Source organism: Mesoplodon bidens, assembly GCF_964165515.1.
Source record: "Mesoplodon bidens genome assembly, chromosome: 8".
NCBI classification, from domain to species: Eukaryota; Metazoa; Chordata; class Mammalia; order Artiodactyla; family Ziphiidae; genus Mesoplodon; species Mesoplodon bidens.
Genome location: NC_138165.1, coordinates 74,479,835 through 74,500,142, shown reverse-complemented (window position 1 = coordinate 74,500,142; position 20,308 = coordinate 74,479,835). Strand labels below are relative to the sequence as shown.

Below are 20,308 nucleotides of genomic sequence, written 5' to 3'. Positions count from 1 at the left end.
GGATTTGAGCACTATTTAACCTGTTTCTGAAAGTAAAGATGGCTTTGGTTTATCTGAATAAACTCCAGAGGAGGCAGGAGGCCCACACTTATATTATTACGGGACCTACTGGAATGAATTTGAAGGACAAAGACAGGTTTATTTCTGCGTAAGTGACCTTCCTAGCCATTGGAGAGGAGGATCAGCTTCATCTGCACATACTTGTCATAGGACTGTCACAGTTCCTCAAATGAGCTTTTGCTTGCAGAAAATGAATGGGTCACCTGGGCAATGTGTATTCTTGAGTTTTGAAATGTAAGAGGTTTCAGAAATTGTTTTGGCATGCTAGGATATCTATTTTATTCTACATAGTCTTTCATAGACTATGGTCATTCATTCATTCAGACCTGCTTTTTGTCCTTCCTTCATTTCTTCTACTCATCTGTCCATCTATGTCCCCAGCCATCGTGAAGTATTTAGTTAAGTATCAACTTTGTGCCAGGCACTATTCGAGAACTCACTGATTCCTGGATCAGTGAATAAGCTTAGAAACAGTCAGCTTCATTGCTGTTTACTGAACTGCTTTGTGATCATTAATGATAATAACAGGACATTGCCATTTGCATGAATTATATAGTGCTTTCACATATCTTACCTGTCTCAGCCCTCAGAAGTGGACAGGATTAGGAAACTGCATAGCAGAGGTGCATGTGGCTTTGTGTGAGTGAGAGCCTCATCTCTGATTGGCACTCAGGTTAGTGTGCTTTCTGAGATGTGGTGCCTTGCCCAAACAGAACCTTTGTGGGTGACTTTTTATTGGGTGGGGGGAAAGGGGTGGCCTCAGCCTCTTACTTGTACTGTCAGAGCCCCTGCTCTAACCGCCATTCATGAGCCCCTTCCCACCAACATCAGAAGGGCCTTTTTGCCCCTTAGATGGAGGTTTGGTGCTTTTCATTCTCTGCCAGCATACTTTACGTTTTATTGCCTATTTCTACTTCTCTTTACTTTCCAACATTGGTCCAGCTGCCATTACTAAGTAATGAGAAAAACAAGGTCCAGTTACTTCTCTAACCCTATTAGGTTCTTCCACATTATACTGATATTGTCTATCTTTGATTTTCAAGATTGTTTTTCTGAGCTTTAGCAGGGGAGGGCCTGGTACTTTCAGGTTGCATTGGCCCTTGTTAAAGAGAAGACAACCTGCGGTACTGTATAAACAGGTGAGCACGTCCCTGGAAGTGTGGGTAAATTTCCTCAAAAGCATGAGAATTAGAATGTGTTTACTCTTTCCCGACCTGTGGCCTCTGAATAAAAGAGCTTATCAATAGGAATCATAATATTAAGAATATAATAAAAGCACAAAGGCAGTGGTTAAAATCATGTTTTTGAATAAATTCCTGTTAGTTTGATTTTTTTTTTAGATTATTCTATTTTAATGAAACGGAAATGATTAAAGGAAGAAGGACATTTCCATTCCATCCATCTTTATGGTTCAAAATAGTCAACTTCTAAAACTTGAGGAAAATCCAGATTTTCTAAATAGGAGCAAGCTGTTAACTACTACCTAAGTGAATCTTGTAGCTATTTAAGGTGATGGATGGTGTGATCCCAGTCTTTGAAACAAAACCATTTCTTGCAGGCAGTGGCCTGTAGAACCTTTTTCCGAGAGGGCTTGGAATCCTATACCATTGCCTAGAGTTAATGTAGCTGAGTTGAGATTGCTTTTTTTTTTTTTTTTTTTTTTTTTTTTTGCGGTACGCAGGCCTCTCACTGTCGTGGCCTCTCCCGTTGTGGAGCACAGGCTCCGGACGCACAGGCTCAGCGGGCATGGCTCACGGGCCCAGCCGCTCCGCGGCATGTGGGATCTTCCCGGACTGGGGCACGAACCCGTGTCCCCTGCATCGGCAGGCGGACTCTCAACCACTGCGCCACCAGGGAAGCCCGAGATTGCTTTTTAAAAGTAAATTTTGAACAGATAGTAGATGAAAAGCATATAATGTTAAAAAGACACAAAAATGAAAGTAAATTATCTCCCCAGCTTCATGCCCCAGTCACCAGTTTCCCCTCCCGGAAGGCAATCAGTTTTACCAGTTTCATGTGATCGTTCTAGAAGTATTTTATTCATATACAAACACGGAAATATTTTCTTCCTTTAGGCAGATGGTAGAATGATTGCTTTAAAATGCAATGTCAGAATGACACAATTACAGAAACCCCTTTACTTGGGAACAGGTTTAAGTCCTTTCTACCTTCCCAGTCACCCCCAACAAGTACAAAGTGCCATCTTTGGACAGTGATCACCCTCCCGTCTGTGGTGGATATGGAGCTGCCATTCTCTTGCTCTGGGGGACCTCTTCATTTGTATTTAATAGAAGCTGGTAAGTTAAAATTTTAAAAATAAAGCGTTTCTATGTCTTATCAGCATTTAAATAGAGGCAGCTAAATCTTTTAGTAACTCTATAAACGAAAGTGTCCGGAAGATTATTGAAAAGGGCCAAAATATATTTCTGCGATTCATGACTGGCTTCAGCTATTCAGAAGGGACCTGAGAGAGAGAAGATGCCACTCGGCAATGTTTTCTTCCTTCCGGGAGCTGGCCCAGACTATAGGTCCTTCTAGGTTAGTGTGGGAGGCCTCACCCTTCTCCTGGTGCACTGCCTCTAAGGCAACATTTTTTTTTGTTGAAGTAAAATTGATTTACAGTGTTGTACCAATCTCAGCTCTACAGCGAAGTGACTCAGTTATACACATATAGACATTCTTTTTTTATATGCTTTTCCATTATGGTTTATCCCAGGATATTGAATAGAGTTCCCTGTGCTATACAGTAGGACCTTGTTGTTTCTCCATTCTAAATGTAATAGTTTGCATCTACCAACCCCACACTCCCAGTCCATCCCTCTCCCTTCCCCCCTCCCTCTTGGCAACCACAAGTCTGTTCTCTATGAGTCCATTTCTGTTTTGTAGATAGGTTCATTTGTGCCATATTTTAGATTCCACATATAAGTGATATCATATGGTATTTGTCTTTCTCTTTCTGACTCCACTTAGTATGCTAAGCTCTAGGTGCATCCATGTTGCTGCAAATGGCATTATTTCATTCTTTTTTATGGCTGAGGAGTATTCCATTGTATATATGTACCACATCTTCTTGATCCATTCACCTGTCGATGGACATTTAGGTTGTTTCCATGTTTTGGCTATTGTGAACAGTGCTGCTATGAACATAGGGGTGCATGTATCTTTTTGAATTATAGTTTTGTCTGGGTATATTCCCAGTAAGGCAACATGTTTTTATAAGCAGTTGCTTTGGAGAAAACACTCTTCATTTTTTATAATCCAAAGGAATAGTTATATGTATTCCCCCTCCATAATTTGAGGCCTGATTAGCTGCCACATCAGGCTGTGGAGAAACTGTTGTCAGGTAGAATGCTCCTTAGTCCATATCCTTCATCTTTCCTGCCTGTGAGCAGGGCTGGCCCTGTGGCCAGTGGCTCCTCCCTTATCTGAGGCTCCATCATCATGCCCACGTTTGCTTTCACCTGTTCTTGTATCTGTTTCTCAGCAATAGCTTTCTGGTCTCCTCTTACAGTTAGAGTTTAAAATTGTAGCTAAAATAGAAGCATGAATACCAACTTCTCTTTTCCGCCCTTTTGAGTCGTCTTCCCAGTTACCTCTTCTCATAACTAAAATGTTCAGGGACATTAATCAAAATCCTGCTCTCTCTTCTCTCTCTCTTCCTCAGAGGGGGTGTTGCTTAGTTACACCATTTTTAAAAATCTTGAGTGACCTTCTAAAACACTAAATGATACGTGAAGGTGAAACCTCCCACTCAGCATGAAGCATTCCTCTGTCGTAGGGGCAGAAGTCTCCACTGGTGTCCTCCTGAACAGTCGAGGTGCAAGCAACTAGTTCTGTCTGGTACTGGGTTTTCCTCTCTGGTGACCAGGACCAGCCTATGCATTTGGTTTCGTAGCTGGTGATCTGTGTAAGTCCCCATGGCTTTACACTGAATCTTAAAGCATTGTGAAGCTGTCAGCTCTGCGGTTTTGGGTGATCATGTCCACAAAATCTGCTGTGCACAATGAGAATGAGTTTATCTTATAGTTTCAGGGATTCTAATTTATCACGGGGGTTGGAGATTTTTGTTTTAGCAAGAAGTAAAGTAACAGTCAGAACGGGTCAGCTAGCAAAGCTGGTCTGGCTAGCAACATCTACAGATAAAACTAAGCAGACACTTTTGGAGGTCTGTTTGTTTCCTAGTCTTTTACCTCGCTGACTATTAAAACATTAGAAAAGAGGAGGTGGCATCCTAACTTGGGAGGGAGTTCGGGGAAGATGTCTTGTAAAAATGCACTTCTCTTTATTGAAAAACAGGCTGCTCACTGACTGGCCATTGGCTGGGTCTGTGAGGCACTGCTGCACACAGATTCACAGACTGCTGGTTCCTGGCATGTAGAACGTGATACTAATGAGCTCATGCCTGCAGAATTCAGTCCTCCCGCCTGTCACCGAGCTTGTTCTGCTTTGACAGTCCTTGTACATGTTACTTAGCTTTGTTCTTGCAGAATACATGCTACTGGTCTTGAAGGAGAGCAAGTGGGACAGTGGTTTACTCAGATCTATAGTTATTACATTTCCATAATCACCAAAAACCTGTGTTAGTGCTCACTCAAGTCACTTATGTAGGGTTCCAGGGAATTCATAGTAAAGCTAGAATAGCTGCCAAGGTCGTCTTGCTGGTCCTCAAGCCGGCATGCTCATTCCTGCTTCCCTGTTTTTGCCACTACTCACTCCTGACTCTCTCCAACCCCATTTTTCTCAGCTGAAGGTCTGAGTTCGGTTTGTTCCACGAGACCTTTCCGAGTCCACTGTGCCCTCACGTGGAATGTTTTCCATGATCTTCACAGTTCTACCTGGCACTCTGCCTCTTCAGTGCTTCTCTTGTGGATTTTGTCATCTTAACAGCTGCACTAGAAAGCACCTGCTAGACCAGAACCCTCCCTCTGATTCCCTTGCGCTGTCTAGCATGGTGCTGGGCATGGTAAAAATCTTTCACTTCATGATGCCACCTACGTTGTGAATCACTGCTTTGTGATTAACGTACGTAATGGAAAGCCTCAATATTTTACCCATGAGAGACCTTTTTTTATGAGATTTAGTATTTTTTCATTGATGGGAAATATAATATTATATTTTTATATGTAATATTCCTAAATATTCCTATATAAGTTCCTAAAGTAGGATTTTTCTTTAATCATTGTATCTTTTTCTTAAAATAAGCAAACCAAATACTCTGTAGGAGACCACTTGGTGCTGTCAGGAAAGTCAGTGCAAAATTAATTTCCTTGGGGAGTCACATCGAGTGGTCCCACTTTAATAATCCAGGTGACTCAGTTGAGAGGGTAACTCCACTCCTATAGGCTAGGACTCTCCTCTGCAGCCTGCCCATCAGCGTCATTGCCTATATTAAGTGACACCTTGGGAAAAAGACATCTCACAGGGAAACTTCAGTGACTCAGATGCTCTGTATACAGAGAAATTTCAGTGACCCTGGGTTTAATCTTTGACACTTGTTGGCTTCATGGTAATTATAGTTACTTTCCAAAAACAATAATTGACATTTGTATTGCTTTTTATCAAGTTTAAATTATATAGTATATAAATATATATACATACAAACGCACCTATAGTTATATCCAATATATATACATACACCCGTCCACACCTGTGGAGATGTAGATATATATTTACTGGTGGTTCCAAAATATGATCCCTACTAGTGGCTACATTTAAGTCACTTGGAAAATTAAAATAATACAGGTCCCCAGACCCTCTCACCACAGAGTCTCCTACAGCAATCTTTTATACTCTGTCTGCTCTTTTTTTTTATTTCCATTGACACCTGCATTCTGTCTATATTGTAGAGGATAGGAGTGAAGGCTTTGGAATGGGGCAAAGCCCCATTTGATGGGGTTTGAGTCCTGACTCTGTCGTTTCTTACTTGTTTGACCTTCGGCAAACCTCAATACTTCAGCTGTTCTATGGGGACAAGAATTTCTGCCTCCCGAGGTAAATATGAGGGGTCAATAACAATGGGGGCAGAGACGCAGCCCTGTGGTCCATCAGCAGCTCCTCAGTGAATGGTAGCTAGTCTTATTCATATCTCTACACTAATATTTTGGCGTGTTGTTTTTGTGCACTGTTTTTCTAATATATTTGGGGTGTTCTTAGAAATTTTCAGAGAAGCCTATAAAATCAAACAAGAATTGGTATAATCTGTTGCCTCTGACTGGAAAAGAAGGGATCGCTCAAAGAGTCCTGAGTGGGATTTTCTGAGAGGTGGATTTCCTCAGGTGATGCCTAAGGGACTTGTTTCAGTGTTTAAATTACTGTTTTTCTCCAATCCATTTACAGCGGAGATAAAAATCTGTTTCAAATACTACCACGGCATTAGTGGAGCCCTGCGAGCCACGACCCCCTGCATCACGGTGAAGAACCCCGCTGTGATGGTGAGTGCCCCTCAGGCTGCTTCCTTGAGCCTCAGTCCCAGAGGCCTTGGTTTCTATTTTTGCCTGTGCAGCTCTGGCAGGGTTATGGGAAACAATGCAAAGGAAACACATAGCAGTGTGGGCGCCGTTTTGGGAAAGGAAATAACTTACAGGATGGCTTAACTAAATCCATAATGTAAACCAGTGGGAAAATATGGCTTGATTTATAATAATTCTGTATATAGTCAACTCTCCAGGGAACCTATTCCTGAAGGAAATTGGTGAGTGCCCATCCATCATGGAAGGTTTTTTTTTTAAACTTTGTCAGGGTGGCCGGTTGGTAGGAAATGGTGGCATTTTGCATCTTATGTGAATTTAATTTACATGAACTCAGAGAGGAAAAAAAAAATTTAAGTACTGGGTGATTCTCCCTGCCAGTCAGTTTAACAGACTTTTACCCCAAAGAGAGTGTGAGATGGGGATTACGAATGCGCCGTTCCTGCAGGACAGAGTGTGGGATCCCTCTTGATGCTGAATTGAGCTATAGTGCTTAAAGGTGCCACACATATGTTTGGTATCACGTGGCCACTCAACAGAAGCCAGCCTTTTCACCAGGTCCTCAATTAAAGAAAGAGATATCTAACTTAGCTTCGGAGGAAACTGACTGTGCTGGACTTTTGAAGGAACGTATGTCCATTTCCAACATGGTACTTTCTTAAGAATTACTTTTCACAATTTCATGATTTTTCACTTCACCAACTAACTTTAGAATCTAACAGCTTCACAGGATGCACTCCATTGTACACGGGTGGTTGAACTCAGATGATTCTTGGAGTCCAAGATATATAAATCATTGCAGTGTTTATAAGTCATTAATAACAATCAGGTCGTGAAAGTATAGAAGAAAATTATTGACTCTCGTAATATAGAATCTTCATAATACTGTGTGTGTGTGTACACATTTATAGATGCATGCATTTTTGGAAGTAAGCAAGTGAACAGGTTGACTCCCTGAAATTCAGAATGTAATCTCTGCAGATGGCATTTTGAAATTGTCTGGCCCACCAATACGATATCAAGCAGTCTTTTCCTTTCATTTATTCATTCAAACAAATATTCATTGGGTGCCTACTAAGTGCCAGACATTATACCCAGCACTAGGAATGAAATGATAAGCAAAAACACAGCCCTTGCTCTCACTGGTCTGGTGGGGGAGAGGGACATCAATTAAGCTGAATTGTATTTATTTGAGTGATAATTACTATGAGGGGCAGTGAAATGGGGCTATGAGAGCATATACTAGCAGGATTCATCCTGATCAGGAAGGTCTTGGAAAGCTTCCCTGAAGAAGGCATGTTTTCAGGACAATCTGAAGGATGAGTAGAAGTTACTTAGATGAAGAGGGGGAGGGAAGAGCATTTTAGGTAAAGGGAACGGTATGTGCAAAATTTTCAATATCTAAGTACTCTGCTCACATTTGAATTATATTTGAGTTCCTATTATAGTGAACAAAGTATAGAATATTTTTTTAAAACCCACATTTACTATATAAGACTTTGAAGGTTCACAAGGAGAATAACAGTTGTTGATTACAAAGTCTGCCATGTCACAGTAAGCACTGGAACACACTATAATTAATATTCTAAAAAGAAAAATTATAAAATGAGAAAAGTGGGGCTGTTTATTATAATAAAACGTTTGAAAAATTAACTATGTGTACAATTAGATAATAGCTCCCAAACATGACTTTCTGGAGTCAGATTTTCTTGGATTTGAGCACTTTCCATGATCAGATATCACTGATGGCCGGGAGCTTACAGCCTGGTGAGCATTGATCTTGTTCCATTGATTTTGCTTTGAGATTATTCTGTCAAAGCCTGTGGATAGTTGGAGATAATTAATTTTCTTCAGACAGGTTTTAGAGCACCTTAAAAGCTTCATAGATACAGCACTGGCAATCATAATAGACTATTTAGATTCAAAGGCTGACTAATGGAATTGGTGGTCAGTAGATTTCTGACCAAGCTTGAGACAGTTGGGTCTATATCTGCTATTGAGAGGCTGTGCCAATGGGCATTTCCGTGTGGGCTGAGCCCTGTGTTTCTATGACAGCATGATGTTCACCTAGGAGTATGACCTGTGTGTAGATATTGTACTGACTGACATCGATATTCACAAAGCTCATTTAGTAGGATCATTCCATGATGCAAAGAATAGCTGGGCAGTAGCAACCACATTTTAATGCTTGATGACACTGGGTTGGTTGGCTCTCACTAAGTACATATGGTTTATTATATTGTGCTGTACCCCTCTGACTCATCATCCCTAGGTTAAATAGAGCAGAGACAGCACCCAACTGGCCAGATAGCATCGCTGTCTCTGCCTCATCCTGCTTTCACCACACACACACACCCCTGGACTACAAAGTGGCAAATAGAGAGGTAGTACAGACTGCATCTGGGACAGACACTCAGCAACAGCTGCCCTTCCTGTGCCAGGCATCTCACAAACCGTGGCCTCCCCTCAAATGGACCACACTGCCCGGGGAGAGGTGCCCCCTCCGAAAACATGATGTCTCTTCACGCCAGGTGAGAACAGGGAGACTTTGCAAAGATTCATAGTCTGTCATCATTCAAAGCCTACTTAAAATGTTCTAAGAAATTATAGAAACTAAAGAAAATGCCCTCGAATTCTCCTTTTAAAAATGTAATTCACTGTCTGGCAAAAGGCTAATATGAAACAATTCTCACATAATTCACAGATAAACAGTGTCCTTTACAACAACGTGGTAAAATGCTCATGTGAACTAATATTCGGAGAATTCAGCTTTATCATTCATGACAATAAAGCCAGGAAAGACCAACCTGACCACCAGATATAGGAACATCAGTGATAATAAACACATCTGTACTCGGTGTTTAGAGAGAGGTTTTTAAATAAACTCCCTTCCTAGATTTAAGCCAGGAAAGCTCAGAAGTAATACTGTCAACCCGTGTTGAAACAATACATGGTAGTGAGTGATGGTCACCTTTATCTGTCCCTGAAGCAAAGGATTTCCTGTTCCAAGTGACACATATCACTGTGTACTCTGATGAATGGCAATGACGTCAAAGTATGCATGACAGAGAAGACATAACTTTTTTTTTATTCTTGATTCATTGCAAAAGGATATGTGAGAAAGGAGACCATGCGATCAGGATGGCTGCTCTTTCCTTCCCTGTAGGGTTTTTCAGTTACTTCTTGCAGGACAATGTGCATCTGGATGGAACGAAGTAGAGATGCCTGGATGGTACCCTAGGCATATTGCAAATGATATGTGAAACAATCAGGAAGCAGTTAAGTGTCAACACAAAATAGTTTTGACTAAGGTACAAGAAGTAGAGAAGGAAATGGAAAATTTTTTTAATGTTTATTTTTGGCTGTGTTGGGTCTTTGTTGCTGCGCACGGGCTCTCTCTAGTTGCGGCGAGCAGAGGCTTCTCTTTGTTGTGGTGTGTGGGCTTCTCATTGCGGTGGCTTCTCTTGTTGTGGAGCATGAGCTCTAGGCGCACAGGCTTCAGTAGTTGTGGCACACAGGCTCAGTAGTTGTGGCTCACGGGCTCTAGATTGCAGGCTCAGCAGTTGTGGTGCATGAGCTTAGTTGATCCGTGGCATGTGGGATCTTCCTGGACCAGGGCTCAAACCCGTGTCCCCTGCATTGGCAGGAGGATTCTTAACCACTGCACCACCAGGGAAGCCCAGAAATGGACATTTATTTTTCAAAATTTGAATGGAATTTATTTTGAAGTTCCTCAACTTGGCTTGGATTAGTGAAAGTTTTATCTCTTGGTGGTGTATAATTTTTAAGGGAGGTGGGCAGTGCCACAAAGATAAGATGGAAGGGTGTAATATAAATGTTGGAATTAAAATGTGGTTTCTATTTCTTGACTATTCAAAATACATTCTGCCTTCAAATCTGTCTCTTACAGTGTTCTGGACTTCTTTTTTAGAGGACCACAAAACCCTTTTTTCCTAGTGTACCATAAATTGAGCACTAATTGTACATAAATTGAGAGACTTAATCTGCTATGGTCTGTAAATGACTCGTTTCAAGTAAGATATAATTTACTCAGAAGCTTTTAGAAAAAGCTTTACAATACAATAATCAGTACAATAGGATTGCAAATTCTTATTATTGCTAATTATAATAGCATGTGCCATGTACCAGTAGCACAATAAAATAGGAGTCTACAAGGGCGGTGGGACATCCACATGGTCACTCAGAAATATTTAGCAAGAGAGGATAATTCTACATTTATATGGATGAGTCTGATGTAAATCACCTGTTTAGTTTATTCTAAGTTTTCCTAATAAATCTGAAGGAATTTGATGTTTGATTTTTAACTTAAGGGAATGTTTTAATACCATAATAGCAATATAAGTATGCTTACTACATGTCAACTATATTCTTTTTAAAAAATATTTATTTATTTTATTTTTGGCTGCGTTGGGTCTTCATTGCTGTGCGCAGGCAGTCTCTAGTTGCGGCGAGCAGGGGCTACTCTTCGTTGCAGTGTGCAGGCTTCTCATTGTGGTGGCTTCTCTTGTTGCGGAGCATGGGCTCTAGGCGCGCGGGCTTAAGTAGTCATGGCTTGAAGGCTTAGTTGTGGTGCATGGGCTTAGTTGCTTCGCAGCATGTGGGATCTTCCCGGACCGGGGCTCAAACCCATGTACCCTGCATTGGCAGGAGGATTCTTAACCACTGTGCCACCAGGGAAGCCCCAGTATTCTTACCAAAGAAATAAAAGGACATAAAGTAAGTTGATTCATATACCAGGGAACTTGGAAGCTCATATTGGTTACATTTTGGGTAAAGATTAAATTTAGGTATGACCCTTCCTCTAGTCTCTGAGAATCTGTATTTATGTCTCACTTCCAAGATTTGTAGCATATGAAAAGGCATATACAATACATTGATACAAAAATCATATTTGCAAATATATGTGCTTCCCTAAAAAAGTTGAGAGGTACCATATTCCTGTGAAACTTCACATATGTGTTTTTTCTCTGCAGATGGGGGCAGAAGGCATGGAAGGAGGTGCTTCAGGAAGTCAGCATTCTCGAAAACTCGTTAGCTTTACGTTGTCTGGTAAGGATGTCTTTAAACATGACGTCCAGTTGGAAAGTGTGTAATTTCAAAGGCACGAATAGTCACTTCTTTCTACACTCTCATCTGTGATATATGAGCAAGTTTTTTTCTTTTTTTTTTTTTTGGTAACACTTCTGGAAATTCAAGTATATCTCTTACCATGAAAAATTACATTATTAATATAAACTCAGAAAGCTTCTAGCAAGTTGTCTTGTGATGAAAAGACCATAACTATGTATACTTACTTAAAAAAAAGTGTAATGTAACATGTGCTAAACCCACTGTAGAGCTTAGATAACTGAAAACAATTTGTGCTTGCCTCATCTAGAGAAAGGAAAAAATTGGAGACTGGCGAAAAAAAGCCAAGGGATACTCCTATTTCTGTGAAGGAATACATATAAAGAATTGAAAAGTGGATAAGACAATTTTTTTGTTGTTTATTTTCTGGTTAGTAAAATATTCTTATTTTTTGTATATTTATCATACAACTGAAGCACTGCTTCTCAGGTTGTGAGTTGGAACTCATTGGTGATTTCTAAGATTAATTTAGTTGAAACTAGCAATTAAAAAAAGAATAGAAAAAAGTCAGAGTTTAACCACCAAAGGGAAATGTTTTTCATAGAACACCAGTTTATACAAACTGAAAATTTCACACACAAAAATATACACACCTATGTATGTGTATAATGGGTTTCAAGATAAATGTATTTCATACATAGATCACTGTCAAAAAAAGTTTCAAAGCCACTGATTCAAAAATATTAATCGTCAGTCATAAAGTCAAGAATACTCTAAGAAAATCAGTATTTGAAATGGACTTTTAAAACAGATGACCATACTACAATACATGTAAAATCAAGTCTAACAGATGCCTATCACTGTAAGATGTTTTGTTTTCATTTTTCCATTGTTGTAGTGCTTCTGAAATTTAAATTAGATTCACTTTTTCTTGGCTGCAAAAAAATTTTATGAATGAAAATAGAAATTTTCAAGAGTGAGGGTTAGAAGGCTGATCTTGAAAACACAAGTCCATGATGCATGAATATCACATATAATGGAAGTGTGCACATTAGTTCATTCCTGGCCCACAGCCTATCTGTGTCTGTTCTAGCATGTTCCTTCTCCTCCCCTTCCCCCACCATACAGGTTACTTACCATGAAAACCATTTTGCCCTGGTTCTCTGGCAAATCTCAGAGGCTGTAAACTGGTTCAAATTTGGCCAATAAATATATTTGGGTTGGAACCCTCAGGTTTTAAAAAATATCTAGATTTTTAGAAAAGCACTTACTACCACTGCCTGTGATACTACTCCCCACCCCCCTTATCTGTCTCTCTTTTGAAAGCACTTCAGTTGGCTACCTGTGCTTTAGACCTTCACAGTTCTGGGGTGGTTGCAGGAAGAGAAATTGGTTACAGATTTCTTCGTTTATAGATATGGAACAATTGGCCAACCTCCATGGCTCAGAAAACTTAGTTTGACCATACCACGGTTTTCTTAGTTTAGAAGCATTGCCCTAAGCTTTCAAATGATCAATATCACTCTAAATATGGCACACACATATTGATTTTGACTCCAGAGGGGATGTTAATTAACCCACCATGGGAGAATGACCACGTAGAAGTTGAAAATCTCAGGACATTTTCCTAAAAAGTAGGAAATAAGCTTTGGGGCACAGCCAAATGCTTTTTTATGTATATACAACTTTTTCTAACATCCACCTCAATACACATGGAGGCTCGCTACCTAAAATCTGCTTTATTTCTTACCATGTAATCAGCTATTTGCAGATGATGTATAGAAATGGCTAAAAATTATAGAAGATGAAAGCAACTTTATAACGGTAATTCTAAAAAATTCATCTGGTTGTAGCATATTGACAGTGGATGATAATATTTATGGAGCGCATTTAAGCACTGTAGAATGTCTGCAAATGTTCTACTCTTGATTACCTATGGATAAGTAGGGACACAAATAATTGAACTCTGCTAAAACAAAAAAAATGTTTGGTTTTTTTTTGTGGTACGTGGGCCTCTCACTGTTGTGGCCTCCCCCGTTACGGAGCACAGGCTCCGGACACGCAGGCCCAGCGGCCATGGCTCACGGGCCCAGCCGCTCCGTGGCATGTGGGATCTTCCCAGACTGGGGCACGAACCCGTGTCCCCTGCATCGGCAGGTGGACTCCCAACCACTGTGCCACCAGGGAAGCCCCAAAAAACTGTTTTTTGGTGACTATCTTAAACCTTTTCTCCAAGTAAGAAGGATATTTAACCTGTCATACCTTTGTGACTTTGAGTCCTTCTTTAGTCTATTAGGTGATGTGGATATTTATGAGCAATAAAATATATAAAAGATAAAAGAGAGAGGCAAGAGATGGATAAAGTGAACTGAATAATCAGAGTACAAATAATTGGTAGTTTATTGTATTTATTTGTACGATGTCCCTTGTGGAAAAGGGTTAATAGTGACATCTTTCTTCGCTGTGGCTTAATCTTCTGGTGGATGCTTTTTCTTCAAAGGAATGTTTTGCATGAATAATTTAGGTCTGTCAGACGTCATGGCAGCCATTTCTGTACATGTTACTCCTTGTTTACTGCAAAGAAATCCCTTCTTGAGAAGTAGATTTAATATCTAAAGAATGTCATTCTCTTGTCTGAGTCTGAGGCGAGCACAATCAAGAAAGGTAAGAAAATAAATATGTAAATTGCATTTTCTCTCAAAGCTGTTTAATGCTAAATAAAGCCAAGTGAAAACATGTAGCATTATTAAATTGACAGTAAAATGCAAATGCTGTATTAATAATGACTCCATAGTTTAGGAAGTGCCAGGGATGGGGACTGTGAAGCTAATGAGATTACAGCAGCTTCTCTGAAGTGCTTGTCTAGTTCTTTACTCATCTTTCCCTTCTGCCACTGGCTTTTAGATCAAAGATCTTACTATATTTGATGCAGCGTTCTTAACATAAGGTCCTCTTGCTTGAATTTTTAAATCTTTTCTGATATATTAGACTGTCTCCCGCTACTGCCAGTTATGAGTCATTAGACAGTCCTGGTCTGTTTTCATCACATGTTATCTAGTCCACAGTTGTTTTTGTTTGTTTTTTTTTTTGCGGTACGCGGGTGTCTCACTGTTGTGGCCTCTTCCGTTGCGGAGCACAGGCTCCGGACGCGCAGGCTCAACGGCCATGGCTCACAGGCCTAGCCACTCCACAGCATGTGGGATCCTCCCGGACCGGGGCACGAACCCGTGTCCCCCGCATCAGCAGGCAGACTCTCAACCACTGCGCCACCAGGGAAGCCCCTAGGCCACAAGTTCTTGTTGGTCATTGGGAACCTCCTCCAGGGAGTATGGTTCTATGGGCAACCCCAGGCCAATTCTGTCCTTCTAAGAAAGATTTTGTGTTTCAGGAATGGGCTTGAGTAGGATGACCCTGGTGACCTCCTAAAATGTGGGGTTACTCTGTAGGGTCTCTTCCCCAGCTCATTTGGGTAATCCAAAGGTCTTTGAGGATTCAGAGGCCATCCACAGAATTTTTTTCTGAACCAGTGGTGAGGACTTCCCTACACTGATCATAACTGCATAAAGTTACCTAGAAGCTGTCTATTCTCCCGGAAGCTTTCAAGATCACTTAGCTCTCAGGGCAACCTTATTCAAACTGATATTCTCAGAAAGGCATTGAGGATCCAGTGAAGCCAGCTTTATTTCCTTACATTTTTGTGTCCCTCAGCTTGACCATTTTTAAAAATTTTAGTCTCTTCACTAACCAGACTTTAGCCAGAACTTTTAGCAGCTCGCATAGTATGAAATAACAAGTGGTGACTCTAAGATGAGTTATGGGACATTCATCAAATATATAATTTACTTAACAGCCTATTGAAAAAATAACCTTACAATTATTTAATATAGCAGATAGCATTCAAAGTTTAGAAATATTTCTGGTCTCCTTTTATTTCCCCTAACATTCATTTCATTTGTAGAATATGTATGACGTTTTAAATATGGCATAACTGAATGTGTGCTCTTAAGTTTCATCCCCAATTAAACTTAAGTCAGTGCATCTCATATGTGTATATAGAAGATCCACTTTTCTCTCATGAAGGAACGTATTAGTTTTCTTTTTCTTTTTTTGCTGTACGCGGGCCTCTCACTGTTGTGGCCTCTCCCGTCGTGGAGCACAGGCTCCAGACTCGCAGGCTTAGCGGCCATGGCTCATGGGTCCAGCCACTCCGCAGCATGTGGGGTCTTCCCAGACCGGGGCGCAAACCCGTGTCCCCTGCATTGGCAGGCGGACTCTCAACCACTGCACCACCAGGGAAGCCTGGTTTTCTTTTTTAATACACTATTTACTAAGGGTTTCTCTCAAGAGATTGTGTGAAATGCTAGCTGCCAAGCCACATAGAAAAGGGTGGTGAAGATGTACATGTTAGGATCAAGACGTTTCCAAGGAAAAGTCATTTTAGGTGTATAAGGTGGTAGTAAAAGTTTGGCTTCATTTTGCAGCCTGTTAGGAGACTTTCTGCTGGAACTAGTCATAACCCACTTGTTCCCACTTACCTAAGCAATCATAGTATGAATAACTTTGTTGTTTTACCAAATAGTTTCTGTTTAGAGCTTCCTGTGTGATTATTTAAGAAAAAATTGTCGTTGAGCTGCTTGTTCTAATCAAGATACATGAATCTTCTCTCCTTCTGTCCCTCTCCTCTCCCTCTCTCTTTCCCTCCCTCCTTCTTCCTCTCTTTCTTTCTTTAAAGATCTTCGGGCAGTTGGGCTAAAGAAAGGGATGTTCTTCAATCCTGACCCTTATCTTAAGATGTCGATTCAGCCAGGGAAGAAGAGCAGTTTCCCCACCTGTGCCCACCATGGGCAGGAGAGGAGGTCTACTATCATCAGTAACACCACAAATCCAATTTGGCACCGAGAGGTAAGATGATCGTACGTGGCCTTCTACTTGGCAGTTAGGAAGTTGGCCAACTCCATCTCTTTCCACTGGACTCTGTATCATTGAGCTGCTTATGGGTGTGGGCAAGATGGTTGAGGTGTCTAGAGGTTCTTTAGAAAAAGGTACAATGAAAATGAGATATTCCCTTCTCACCAGGGCTGGGTCTAGGGTAAATCAAGTGAGGCACTTCCTTCAGGTGCATGATTTATAGGGTCCAAAAGACTCAATGATCAAAATTAATATTTCGATGCAATATTTTTAAAAAATCAAAATCAAGGCAAAAATTCATGATGAACAAAATATCAAAATTCTGTAAGGTCAGCATCAGTAACAGTGCCTTGCCAAGCCATATGGGAGCCTGAAGCAGAAGGAAAAGTCAGTAATACTGACCCCTTTTTATTTAAAATTTTGATATTTTGTTCTAGCATATACTCAGTACAGATTAAGAGAATTTCTCTCCTTACTGTCTGGCAAATGGTTTTTGGATTTCCATTATAGATTTTGGTTACTTACATGAGCCATTCAAGGAGTCGTCATCCTGAGGCAAGGCAGATTGTGTTGATGGTATTTCAGACTCTCTCACAGTTACAATATGTTACCAGTCATCATAGTGCATCATATCAGTGAAATCAAGCCCAGGGTTTTCCCACTGGAACTATTTAAAGTCAAAGAATGAACAGAGACATTGCTTCTTTTCTAGGGAGCAAAGTGTGAGTTCTCCCACCATTTCTCAGGGAACCAAGACATATTTCATATACTAGCATTAATGAGTGCTTCTAGACAAACCTGTATTGGCATGGGAGTTGCACAATTAATTAAATCACTCCCTAAATGTTTAATGACAATAATATGTTCTAACAATGTTGAACGAGTATTTCATTGGAGAGGGAGATACTTCAGGGGATCTAAAACCAAATGGAGAAAAGATGTGGCTATTTGAGACTTGCCAGTGCAGCAGGATGTTTCTCCTGGGCAGTTTTTATGGTTATTTAAGTGGATAAATGCTACATGTTTTCTTATTCCTGGTTTGAAAAACTACTTACTGTCCCCAAATAGTGAATAACTTTTAAAGGCATACCACTTAATTTAACACATTAGAAGCCTAGAAGACATAAAACGTTATCTCAGGATGAACACTTAGAAGGCACATGGTGGATATAGTAATGATACTAGCAATAACTTTATTTCCCTAACATTCTTTTCTTTAATTTTTTAATTTAATTTAATTTTTTTATACAGCAGGTTCTTATTAGTCATCGATTTTATACACATCAGTGTATACATGTCAATCCCAATCTCCCAATTCATCACACCACCATCCCCACCCCCTGCGGCTTTCCCCCCTTGGTGTCCATACGTTTGTTCTCTACATCTGTGTCTCAATTTCTGCCCTGTAAACCGGTTCATCTGTACTATTTTTCTAGGTTCCACATACATGCGTTAATATAAGATATTTGTTTTTCTCTTTCTGACTTACTTCACTCCATATGACAGTCTCTAGATCCATCCATGTCTCAACAAATGACTCAATTTCGTTCCTTTTTATGGCTGAGTAATATTCCGTTGTATATATGTACCACAACTTCTTTATCCGTTTGTCTGTCAATGGGCATTTAGGTCGCTTCCATGACCTCACTGTTGTAAATAGTGCTGCAATGAACATTGGGGTGCATGTGTCTTTTTGAATTATGGTTTTCTCTGGGTATATGCCCAGTAGTGGGATTGTTGGATCATATGGTAATTCTTTTAGTTTCTTAAGGAACCTCCATACTGTTCTCCATAGTGGCTGTATCAATTTACATTCCCACCAACAGTGCAAGAGGGTTCCCTTTTCTCCACACCCTCTCCAACATTTGTTGTTTGTAGATTTTCTGATGATGCCTGTTCTGACTGGTGTGAGGTGATACCTCATTGTAGTTTTGATTTGCATTTCTCTAATAATTAGTGATGTTGAGCAGCTTTTCATGTGCTTCTTGGCCATCTGTATGTCTTCTTTGGAGAAATGTCTATTTAGGTCTTCTGCCCATTTTTGGATTGGGTTGTTTGTCTCTTTAATATTGAGCTGCATGAGCTGTTTATATATTTTGGAGATTAATCCTTTGTCTGATGATTCGTTTGCAAATATTTTCTCCCATTCTGAGGGTTGTCTTTTGTCTTGTTTATGGTTTCCTTTGCTGTGCAAAAGCATTTAAGTTTCATTAGGTCCCATTTGTTTATTTTTGTTTTTATTTCCGTTACTCTAGGAGGTGGATCAAAAAAGATCTTGCTGTGATTTATGTCAAAGAGTGTTCTTCCTATGTTTTCCTCTAAGAGTTTTAGAGTGTCCGGTCTTACATTTAGGTCTCGAGTCCATTTTGAGTTTATTTTTGTGTATGGTGTTAGGGAGTGTTCTAATTTCATTCTTTTACGTGTAGCTGTCCAGTTTTCCCAGCACCACTTATTGAAGAGAGTGTCTTTTCTCCATTGTATATCCTTGCCTCTTTTGTCATAGATTAGTTGACCATAGGTGCATGGGTTTATCTCTGGGCTTTCTATCTTGTTCCATTGATCTATGTTTCTGTTTTTGTGCCAGTACCATATTTTCTTGATTACTGTAGCCTTGTAGTATAGTCTGAAGTCAGGGAGTCTGATTCCTCCAGCTCCGTTTTTTTCCCTCAAGACTGCTTTGGCTATTCAGGGTCTTTTGTGTCTCCATACAAATTTTAAGATTTTTTGTTCTAGTTCTGTAAAAAATGCCATTGGTAATTTGATAGGGATTGCATTGAATCGTAGATTGCTTTTAACCATGTTTTTAAGCATGTTACCAGTACAAGCCTGATAAGGCGGGGGGGTGTAAGGGATGAGATTATCATCTCTCCATTTGTGTGATTAAGAAACAGAAGCTTAAAATGTTTATGTAACTAACTATTCAGAGGCTAGTAGTGCTTAAACTCTGCTCCCTTATTCTAAGCAAGTGCTTTTTCCATTAAGAAAATGACTGAACTTTACGGCCCTTTGGTGAAATTAAATTGTTATGACTAAATAAATTTAGTGACCCCTAAGTGTAAAGCTGGCTGGCACTATTTATATCACTGTGGTTGCCTGGATACTGCCAGGGAAGGAGAGAAATGGTTCAGGTTAGATTCCTGGCTCCATCACTTACTTTTCCTGAAAGCCTCATCATTAAAAAGAAAATTTTATCTTTGTAATATATGTGAAAGTCTTTGTAAATGAGTAAAGCTCTTTATTTTATATCCTTATTAATATCCAATCCAGTTTTCTCCGATGGCATTCTTTTTTTTTTTTTTTTTTTTCTTTTTGCGGTATGCGGGCCTCTCACTGTTGTGGCCTCTCCCGTTGCGGAGCACAGGCTCCGGACGCGCAGGCCCAGCGGCCATGGCTCACGGGCCCAGCCGCTCCGCTGCATATGGGATCCTCCCAGACCGGGGCACGAACCCGTATCCCCTGCATCCGCAGGCGGACTCTCAACCACTGCGCCACCAGGGAGGCCCTCCGATGGCATTCTTAAAACAACACATCTTATCTTAACTTCATACTTTTATTTTTCTGTCCCAGAAGAAATGTCCCTGTGTGCCTTTTAAATTAAGTAACTTCCATTTAAGCATTGTTTTATTTTAATATAAACCAGGGAAACCATCATATCCTTTAGATGTTCCTACTTTAACCACTAAGTGAAGGAGTATTTTAACCTATTATGTGTAACTTCGAAAATACCATGGGATCAGGAATTAAAATTGCTGTTAATCAAATGTATCAGTTAAGTCTAAGCCACT

The 20,308-nt window shown here is 40.2% G+C and overlaps 1 protein-coding gene across 9 annotated transcripts in view; it reads left to right on the top strand.

The window, feature by feature from the left end:
- Nucleotides 1-20,308, top strand: part of HECW2 (HECT, C2 and WW domain containing E3 ubiquitin protein ligase 2) — a 412,125-nt gene that overhangs the window by 251,864 nt on the left and 139,953 nt on the right. For all 9 annotated transcript variants that reach the window (XM_081242425.1, XM_081242421.1, XM_081242422.1 and 6 more), the window contains 3 exons: nucleotides 6,397-6,491; nucleotides 11,522-11,597; nucleotides 16,348-16,517. In XM_081242425.1, coding sequence (XP_081098551.1) covers nucleotides 6,397-6,491; nucleotides 11,522-11,597; nucleotides 16,348-16,517 — 341 coding nt within the window. The remainder of the gene's footprint in view (nucleotides 1-6,396; nucleotides 6,492-11,521; nucleotides 11,598-16,347; nucleotides 16,518-20,308) is intronic.